General features: G+C 36.7%; 1 protein-coding gene across 1 annotated transcript; it reads right to left on the bottom strand.

The window, feature by feature from the left end:
* Positions 1-475: 475 nt before the first annotated feature.
* LOC133868242 (wings apart-like protein 1) lies at positions 476-10,130 on the bottom strand. Its single transcript, XM_062305060.1, has 13 exons — positions 9,388-10,130; positions 8,118-8,217; positions 7,240-7,579; positions 6,275-6,387; positions 5,419-5,547; positions 5,171-5,264; positions 4,881-4,991; positions 3,139-3,743; positions 2,456-2,721; positions 1,874-2,024; positions 1,575-1,672; positions 1,404-1,485; positions 476-933 (listed from the first exon to the last, which is right to left on the bottom strand). The coding sequence occupies exons 1-13, from the start codon at positions 9,855-9,857 to the stop codon at positions 850-852; spliced, it is 2,643 nt and encodes an 880-aa protein (XP_062161044.1). The 5' UTR covers positions 9,858-10,130; the 3' UTR covers positions 476-849.
* Between the last annotated feature and the right edge of the window lie 716 nt (positions 10,131-10,846).

The following is a 10,846-nucleotide window of genomic DNA, read 5'->3' on the forward strand; positions in this document are numbered from 1 at the left end:
AACAAAGAGTGTTGCTTCGAATGAAACAAAGAGTTTTTTCGGATAAATATAAATTTACTTCTTGAATAATCGTGTAATTTCAATTTACTCCTTGAGTTTTTAAATCCGACTTTTAACTAATGTTTTTCGAATCTTTCATTTCATTCCTTTCATCCAAAATTTTCTGAAACCGTTATACTTGTACATATGCCACTTTTCTTTTTGGTGAATCAGGACTTTGTCCAAGAATCTATATCGTTAGAATATGTATTGAATGCTTGAACGTTGGATTCACGAACATTCGTTTTGTTTTTATAGTTTTGGTTAGTTTCGAGTTTTTTGAGCAATAAATATTCTAAGATTTATGTTGGAGGTGTTTTACTTCTTTGGTTTATGCATTTCCATTGTCAGGCCTTTTGAATACAGTGAAGGCCATTCAAGCAGGTGCAGGTCCCAGAGTCGTCAAGATTTTGCTAGGAAAACATACTTATGGCCATGAGGTACAAACTGAATCTTTCATTCTACTATCAATTTTTCGTATACAAGCGGCTCAACCTGCACAAATGGTGCAAAAAGAGCTAAAAAAGAATACAATCTAGTAAAGAAACAAAAAGAGAAAAGGAGCCTAACAATAAAGAAGAAAAACAAACAGAAGGATCAATCAGACTACATCACAGGCCTGTGGTCAGCTGCTGGCTATCAATATTGATATGACTTATTGATAGTCATTGCGAAAGCGAATGCGAGTCTTCATAGTCGCAGCTGCAAGGAATCTTTTGTTGTGACAATTGGTAGTCTTCCAGGAAGTGACAACACTGCTGCATTTGGAAAGAAACTCTGGGGCTGTACACAAATCTCTCTCTTGAGCCATCATGGCACCCTACATGATTCAATTACCTCACTCACAGCTTTATGAGTTTCCGGAGAAATCATGTTCAGTGTCAAATGAAATGCCTGGTGCAAGAGGTAAAAAAAAAAAAGCTAATTAAGTCACCATTAGCCATAAATATTATTATTCTAGAAAAAGTGGGATCTCAAGGGTTTCAACCAGTCAATTCATCATGGACATCATTGTTTTGGCAATAATTTATAGACCACTGGGGGTACGAAGTCCGGGTTTGTCGATCACTTCCACATGTTAAATGGTTAGCAGCAAAACGTGCAAATTATTTTGTATAATTGTGGCATGAGGTTCTCACCCACACCATGCCAGAATCCAATTGTGACCTGAGAATTGGACAAGCTATATAGGCTTTTGATAGTTGTTCAAGCCCAAAAGGTGGCCTCACAATGTGATAAGCTATAACAATGAGATGGTCCTCATTAATTTATTTCTTAACACACCAGATTTCATCATATATTGATTGATCTCTAGTTTCAAGCTTCATCTACTTTAGGACTAACAAGTCAAACGAAATACATACCACGAATCTCTCCAACACGGGTACAAGAATTGACAGGTTGTGATTTGGGAGACAGTCGGCAATAGCATCACGTACACTCTTACTGTAAATAGCAAATAAAACTTCTCCTTGATAAAAGCAGAGATGAAACTGAATTAACAGAAAATAGAATTTTTGAAATGGCAAATCGACCTTTCAGTTGAAAGGAATGCTAGAAGAAGGGCTGAATAAGCTTCTACAATCATCTTCTCAGCTTCTTTCTCTCCTTCTAACAGAGCTGTCTCCTCATTCTGTAACATGAAACACTAGTCAGATTTAGGTGTCAACTAAAATCAGATCCCTTCTGGCTACACCGTAAATAAATGTGTTTGAGTCCTTTTGATATTTCCTTCTTTTGCTTTCGCTTTCTATATTAATTCTACTCCTTTAAGGAAGCTAAAGTAAACTTGAACAGTCAGTTTCTTCAAAATTTGAACAGTTGGTCCACTCACCAATGGCAAATTTTCTCCTTCCCCAGCTCCTTCGCCTGCTCCTCGGTTGGCCAAAAAGATAGAGCACATAAGCGGGATTACATCTCTCTGACTTTCTTCTTCTAACCCTTCTAAGCCAGGCAAAGGAACAGTGGCTGCTGCAAGCCGTGATCTGCAGGAAACCTAATTGTTAAGTATTGATAAAATTTACTTGGCAATACCTTTCCATGCTCCAGGAACTATGATATTAAAGGCATCATAAGTTGCTGTACTTCACGATCAAAATGTAATCAGCAAACTAGCAACTCGCAAGAACAAAGAACAAAAGAAAGACAAGCTTTCAGTGACTGGCACCAATGACATATAATATCAGAGGACTGGCATCAATGCCAGGGAATAATACAATCAAGGAAAATATGAACAGAAAAATTGGAAAAGCTACCAGCAATTACCTTAAGTTTCGATGGCCAAAACATATAAATTGAACAAGAATAGGGAAGAAGGGGGGTGGGGGAGACAAATGCATAGTATAATCAGTATGAACCAACATCCCCAAGAACGACAATACAAATGCAGGTGGATAAACAAATAAGAAGTAATAACCTGTTATGACCATCTTTCTCTACCAAGTTCACAAGCAGGCCCAAAATAGCAACAAGAAAATCCAACTCTTGATCACTGAGATGTCTATCATTCTGGTGGTCAAGATCAATTCTTGAACTTTTCTCTTTTATCTCACTAGAGGGAAATGAGGATGAGCTGAATGAAGGAAAGTGGGCAGCAATCAAAGAAGACATGGTCTCCAGTCCTCCACAGCCAGCAATTTGCTGACAGCCAACAGGGTTATCATTCGTTAAGTTCATCAGAACCTGCCAACAAGGAACACCAATAAAATTTATAAATACTTTAATACCATATACTCTGTCCCAACACAAACCACCTAAATCAGTTTCATATTTCCCACATTAGATGAAATGATCATCCTCCATAACTGAATAACAAAATCAATCAGCTGATGCATATTAGAGAACCCAAAAGTCACACTGCGGAAGACATCTCATTTGTTAAAACACAAGACAGTTAAACAGTACCCAGAAAAACTAAAGGAGCAGATACATGGATGTTCTAACAACATCCAGAAATAGCTAAAGGTTCTAATCTAGGATATCAACAAACAGGCATAGTATACCATCATGCTCCACTCGATAACATATAAGTAAACATTGAGAACCACAAAAGTTCAGAACTGAAACACGGAAAGTTCAAATATTAAATCAGTGGAATACCTTAACAGCAGTAAGAAGACAGTCAGCTAGAAGCCTGGAACCCTCTTCATCAACAGCATTTGGACAGGAGAGTTCACGGCCATGATTGTTTCCATCATTACTTGATTCTTGTTGGCTCATTAAAAGCTGAGATTGACACCCATCTTCAAGTTCTCTATATGCTACCCCAATTTTTCGACTTTGAGATGTTTTTTGCTTCCCGGATAATAAGTCCCACTTAGAGGGCTCAAACTCATCTTCATCAAAAGCAAAAGGATCCTGGCTGTTCTCTAAGAGTTCAAGCTTGGCATCTTCCAGAAAGCTCGGTCTCTTACCAGGACCAAATTGCTTGCTGGAACCATTATCAGTTACAAATGTTCCACTATTAGAACCCCTTGACGTCCCACCCAGCGAGCCAGACGTGGAAGAACTGACTCTTATCTTTAGTGAACAAGTATCAGACATAGATGTGCTAGTAGTCTCAGAACTGTATACAGAATAATCAAACCGGGTAATTGGCAACCATTGGCTGTTGTCAGATATATTGAAGCTCTTCTGTGAGGAGATCCTCTCTGTGCTACAGCACTTTCTAGAGGAATTGACAGGAAACGTCTTGTTGCTGCCCACTGCAATAAGAACATCATTTTAAAAATCTAGGGTCAACACAGTTTTGTCATATTAAGGAGCCCACTGACAAGCAGCCGAAGCTGTCAACTTAATTTTACTGGACACTTCTTTATGCTCAAAAAAAATGATAACACTAATTCTTTTTATAAAGATTACATGAAGGAGTAATGCTATACACCATCCCGCCATCTCCCCATCCCCCTCTCATCCCCTTAAAGCCTATGTGACGTGGTACCCCCAACCAAATGCTATTGGAGACCACGCCACATAGGCTTTGGGGGTGGGGGGGTGTATAGCATTACTCTATCATGAAAGACTTCTTTTTCCAGGAAAAAATGTTTTTATAAATGTAATATGAGACATGATGAAATTGACATAAAATGGTCCTTGTAAAATGATATGAATCACACACATCAATCGTTATTTTTTCTCAATAACACAGCATCCTCCTTCCTCCACCATGCATGATACTGACAATCAGAAAAGTAATCTATATTTTACATCTTCTCCGGCAGGGCAAGGCTCTGTGGATTACAACAGCCTTCGTATCCATGGTTGACTAATTATTACAAAATCAAAAACCAGTTACAACATGAATTGGTTGCTTATTTATCCTATTTTCATGTTTATAATTTCCAGAAGATGTTACAATTGAACACTTATTCGGTTAAACTATTTTTTATAAGTATTCAATTAAACTATTGAAACATGAACTCTTTCCATTTATGAGTTGGTGAACAATTGACGTCTTCAAAGAGCAATCTCATACAGATTTACTAAACTTTTCTTGAGATGGGAGTTCTAGTACAGAACCATGGGGGAATTCGCTAAAAGAGGAGGGGGGGGGGGGGGGTTAAACCCTTTAATTGATACCAAGTCATTGAAATTTAAATGTGATCAATTTGTGACGTTTTTTTATCACAGAGTTTCAACTGTTCTAGCCAAATGAACAAGATCTGCAAAATATGAAGAGAAGATATATACAACTGCTCTTGTTATTCATATTTAACCTCCTTAATTATTCATGACAAATTGTACAAAAATTATACCAAAACATACAAGCTGTCACATATTGTGATATGGGATCCAAATTCCAAAAATGCACACAGGAGAGAGAGCAGTTGGCGACCAGGTACCTTTGTTGTCTTTAATTAAAGCCAATTCAGAAGCATGACCAGTCCCATTGGAGAGATTACAAGATTTGTCATCATTGGAGGCGGCTGAAGAATTTCTAAAGAGATAAAGACCTAAAAATCAAAGCCATCAATTGTCAAAAAGAAAACAGATCAGAGGAAATTATGAAGTGCCACATATAACAAAGAAAGTAGAACAAAGCAATATTAACAGTAGTTGTGATCACTACATAACAAATAAGGCAGAAGTAGTAGTTTAATACAAGAAGCAACCCCTTTTATTGTCGAATTACCTGAAAGAACCTTGATGAGACTTATAATGAGCTCTATAAAAGATAGTGGGGTTCCCACTGGATCTAAGTTTCCTCTCATTGCAAGTAAATGACTCTGTTATGGAAAAATCCATGTAAGAAGAGACTTATGAAGAAAGAAAGAGACAAAGGAAACCCAAAGAATGCAACATAAAAATGCAATTTGAGGTTTATAAACCTATGAGGTGGACAAAGAAAAATCAAGCAGCCAAAATCACATTTAAATTTACCTGATTATCTTTACTAAGGAATGTGGCATTTTCCATTATCTTCAAACATTTCAATAGCCACATCAAAATTTGCAGATTCAGGTCTTTCTTGACATCCTGGGTAGAAGGTGAACTATGTTCTATCCAACCCTGCAAATGATATTTGCAAGTTTGAGAGCTTCCTCACATAGTAACCAAACACCATCAATTCTTTAGAAACCAACTGGATAGAATATACACTAAATCAATTTTATTGCATAATTATAGCAAGCACCAACCATACTTAGAAAATCAGATGCCTATCAAGAAAAACCAATTATATTAATGTGCCACCACTAATCTATATTTCATAAAGAAATGGCATAAGGTATGAGTTCGTATCAAGGCATGCTCATGTCATACTCAATAAGGAAAGTTGGAATCAAGAATTAACGCTAGATAGATCTGCAGGACAGACAGATGATCACTGCACATCAGCACTGTTCAATTAACACTAACAATTCCAAGATTCATTGCTTAATAAATGAAGAAAAACAGATGTGAGGGATCACAAAAGAAAATTGGCAATGCTACATTGATTATGGGAGCACTGCTGCTCATTCAACGACTAGAAGGAATGTGGAATTTCTGATGAAGTCCCATCTTGATATCATTAGTTTCCTTTCACAAACTGAACCACAAATTCTCATACAGGACTAACTGGAGCAAGAAAGAGCAACTGAAACATGTTCTTCACAATTATTTTCCCTGATAACTAGATGTGCTTCACAATTCAGAGCACTATGATCTCTCTTTTTTTTTTCTCATTTATTCAAACCATTTCGTTTACAATATAATGAAACAGATAATGAGATCAAACAAACATACAGGCTCACACCTCCATATCAGAATGACAATTCATTGCGACCTCAAAGACAGCATCAAGTCCTCCAAGCTCTCTCAACTTTTCCTTGAAATCGCCTCCAGTCTTCCTTACTGCACCAGTGGTTTCTAAATCGATGCAAAGACAAATAAAAACAAATGGGCAATCAGAAAAGAGGAAGAGAAAAGGAAAGTCAATAAGGATACAAAGGGCATGATGGTTTACCTATCTACAGATAACATTTTTTTCAGGATTACAAAGATCCCTACCCAAAGTGAAGAGAACAGAGTTTGACAATTTGTTCCTTAGTGAAGTACTAGCATCTCAAAAATTGTATAACAACTTATCACGGATGTGAAAGGTATAAAATGGAGTTCAGGAAAACAGTGATACAGATCTGTAGATGATCTCTCTTGCAATCAAAGTACTTCACCTCAATAAACCTAGAAAGGGAGTATTCATCCCAAGTTTTAATTACAAACAATCAGACCATGCTTAATCTACAAAACAAAAGGTATGTACAATTTAACAAACAAAAAAAGTATAAATTATGATAGGATGGTACCCTATAAAGATATATACGGAATCATCCATTTTTCACAAATAAAAGTCAATTACCATAACAATTTAATCTATGTAATAGATTAAGGTGGTCCTATTAAGAAATAAGAGTGCAAAAGACATGACACTCAGTGCTCCTTTCAACAAAACAGAAGGTGTAGTTTTTTTATCTATACATGACATATACTTTATGGTTCAAGAGTAACTAAAGATATCCCCCATTTAGCTCTACCAATTCATAAAAAATGCAAAAGATTCTTGCCTTCATGGCTTGGAGATCCATTTGAATGGATTGGATCAGAATAGTGTTGCCTCAATAGTAAAACCACCATCATGGTTTAAACTAATATAATAATAAAGATAATAATAACTAGAAGCTTCTAATACAGAAAACAGTAGGGGCTAATTCTTTGCATTACCTTCAAGAGAGATAGTGCTTAAGCAAGCTTTTTCCATAGTCAGCAAAGATATCCATTTTGGGCATAGCTCTGGCCTCCCAACTCCACCATCATTCTCACCACTTGATTTCAATTCTTTGCAACTTACAAGAATTTCCTGAACCTTGGAAACAATAGCGACAGAACTGGAATCTACTCTTTTCATTGTTTCACGGCATACATCAGCATCATTACGTAATGCTAGAAGCTTGCGCCCTATTTTTGGTGTTTTATCTTCAGTGGCCATTGAGACCATTGGTTTCAACAACTTGATTAGAAAATGAATGCAACTGGGTGATTCCAAAAGGTGGTCATCTTGACCCTGAAATAGTGCAATTAGTCAGGTCTTCAGGACTGTAATTTTATGATGAAAGGCATGTCCAGGAATGAAGGTCAATTTTGAAAAGTGAATAAACAAATTGATATGCCAGCAAACACTCAAACTTCTAAATGATTGAAAGATGCTAGTATATGATAAAAGCCAAAAATAATAGTGTGTGAGAGAGAGAGAGAGAGAGAGAGAGAGAGAGAGAGAGAGAGGAAGGAGTCTCTTCCTGTTTATGTATGGCATACCTTCATTAATAATAGCTAAAAACATTGTTCATGTATTGAACGTATTTTCATGCAATCACAGGTTTTATGCAAGGTTTTGGGCAGGTCAAGATTATTTAATTTTTGTATCGATACTTGAAAAAAAAAAAAATTAAATAAACATAACAGAAAATGCATCTAATCCAAAAAGGCTTGTGATCTTCTGTACAAAATCTTTTCATTGGCAGAATTATCATCTTTTAATCAATTTGCAAAACAAAAGTACTATACACTTTACTAGAATTGTATTTTTGCATCAGATCACTTACATCACTGGTTAAAACACAGAAAAGAGCTGCAGCAGCCAGATTACTGGGTGAGTCGTCAAAGCTGAGACCCAAAATAGCATCAACTATCGTCTTTGCCATCCTGAAAATAATGTGCCTCAATGTTTAGTGTAAGAATTGCCCAATTTTGCACAAAATTTTGTTTTTGCTATGGAAAGAAGATATGTGTATTCTTGACATAATGAAAGGAGGAAAAAATAAATAAATAAATAAATAAGATACTTAGTAAGCAGGAAAAGACAACACCACCCTGTAATCCTCATGTATATAGCTTTGTCTCAGATACTTTTTTTTTTTATATATAAGTAATAAGCCATGGAGAAAACAAAGGTCTTCAATTATCAAGATAAATGTCAAAATCTTACCCAAAAAAAAATACTCCAAGGAGGTCCCTTCACTATAAGAAAATTTAAGGTCATTTGTCTGCAGGCTGCAGCAAGTTTCCAAATAAGGATAAAGAGTTCCCTATTGACTTTCTTATAAACAATTGCAAAAGCTAAAATGCTATGGTTCTTTCATGTTGATTATAAGCAAAAAATATGGTAGTTGTTTGATCTTAAAACGATAAAGGAGATCCTCAAAAATTTAACATGAACACCATTTCACAGACTACGAGCCACAGGGCAGAGTCGTACATGCAAGCATGTACATGAGCGTGCGCACGACACACATAGGCATAATTCAGACTAGCCCATTCATCAGCAAATATTTGAAAGAAATTATACAAAAACAGCAGGCTTGGCAACTCATTCTTCTAATTGTCTCGAGTGGAGAGTAAAGTCTTGCATCGTCAAAAAGGAAACCAAAAAGCAAATCAAGAAACAAGAAATCTTGCAAATCCACCCAAGATTCAGTGTATTCTCTCTGATACAATAACAACTAATCCACCATTGATTATGGCCAAGATCGCTCAACAAGAGAGTTAACACCCCGAAACACATTCTAGACACTTTGAATGTGCACCAAGATCTAGTCAAACTAAGTTTTTGAACATAATTAAATCTCAACCATCGATAAAACTTAAAACCCAACTACCCCTCACATAAATTTCAAAACCCCATAAACCCGCAAACGCATAACCCAACAAGAACATCCCATAAACCACATACCCAATAAATCAATCCAAGAACCCAGCACATTTTAAACCAAAACTGAAAATCCACACAACCCCACATGCTAAACAACCCTACATACATCAAAAATCGCATTTTTTACCCAAAACCCATTACAGAAATCCTCGAAATTCACGTACCCCTGAGTCCGCAAGAGCCGTCTCTGCTGTGCGGTGCCGCAGATAGACAGCAAAGACAACAGACTCGCCCTCCTGATCCGAGCGGGCTGGCCCTTCCTGAGCCCATCCAGAGCAAAATTGACCTCGTCCACGTGCTCCATCATCTCCCCGAACTCCTGGGCCTCCATCAGCGTCGAGGTCGCAGGAATCGACGGCCTGTGATAGTTCTTCGCGACCCTCTTCGCCTTCTTCGGCCTTCCAACGACGCCGTTTTCCGAATCTCCGAAAGCGGCCCTTGAATTTGGGCCGTACGGGTCCGGGTCGGAGGCCCAGTGGGAAGAGGACTCCTGGGACGAGAAGGCGAAACTGCTATAGAGGCTGTGGTCTTGGGGGCTCTCTTGGGAGAGAGAGTCGTGTACGGAGTCGTTTAAGGGATCGGAGTAAGTTCTTGGAATGCCTCGGTTTCGACGACCGTACGTTCGAACGATCATTGTCGTGTTGGCTCTCGGCAGTGGTGGCGGCGGTGAGCGTTATCTTGAAGGGTTTGAGCTGGGCATTTGGACGAAAGGGAGGGGCTTTTTGGGAATAAAATTTTGAATTGAGAAGAGCTTGGGAAGAAGAAGGAGAAGACGAAGGAGGTTTGGTTTCAAGACAAATCGAAGAGAGCGAGAGAGAGAGAGAGAGATTTGTGTCAGCGTGTAGGTTGTTGGTGGTGAAGTGGCTGATTTTATTGGGTCCGTTTGTTTGTGAAATTCAGTGCTACATTTTAGGGCCAATGAGCTTTTTGGTCGCTGATATCAGATCGAGGGTAGTTTGGTCATAAGAAAAGTTGGAGATCGATGAATCCGGTGATTAGTTTTGGACATAAAAAGGCCAGGGAGTTTAATTAATATTAATTGAAGTCCAAATTAATAATACCAGTTAAGTAGTTTTTAACGGAACGAGTGAGGTGAAATATATATATATATATAAACAAAAAAACAAAAACAAAAACAAAAATTTAAAGAAAGTAAAAATTAAATGAATAAAATTAAATTACACGAAAACTTACAAAATTTAACTAAATTTCCTTCCTTTTGGACTTTTTTTTTTTTTTTTTTTTTTTTTTTTTTTTTTTTTTTTTTTGATTTTGAATAGGCCTTTTGGACATATAAGGGAGTTTAATATTAATCTAAGCCTTAATTAATTTTAACTTTTTTGCGAAAGCTTTCTTAAAATCTCCCTCGTGAAGTTTGGATCGATCCAACCCATACATTTTTTTTTTTTTTGCGAAAGCCTTCTTAAAATTTATAACTTTTTGTATAAAATTTACTTGAGAGGCGGGTTTAGATTCAATAAGCCCCTCATTAATATTATCTATATTTTTTCCTTACTTATCAAAAAAAAAAATATATATATATATATATATATATATATATATATATATATATATATATATATATATATATATATATATATATATATATATATATATATATAT

The sequence above is a fragment of the Alnus glutinosa genome, chromosome 5 (genome assembly GCF_958979055.1).
Source record: "Alnus glutinosa chromosome 5, dhAlnGlut1.1, whole genome shotgun sequence".
In the NCBI taxonomy this organism is placed as follows: domain Eukaryota; kingdom Viridiplantae; phylum Streptophyta; class Magnoliopsida; order Fagales; family Betulaceae; genus Alnus; species Alnus glutinosa.

Bases quoted from the DNA above. Each gene is read 5' to 3' on its own strand.
- LOC133868242 (XM_062305060.1), bottom strand. From the start codon at position 9,857: ATGATCGTTCGAACGTACGGTCGTCGAAACCGAGGCATTCCAAGAACT. The intron at 7,580-8,117 runs GTAAGTGATCTG...GCACTATTTCAG, and splicing joins TCTGTGTTTTAACCAGTGAT to GGTCAAGATGACCACCTTTT. The intron at 4,992-5,170 runs GTAATTCGACAA...TTTGATTTTTAG, and splicing joins TCTCATCAAGGTTCTTTCAG to GTCTTTATCTCTTTAGAAAT.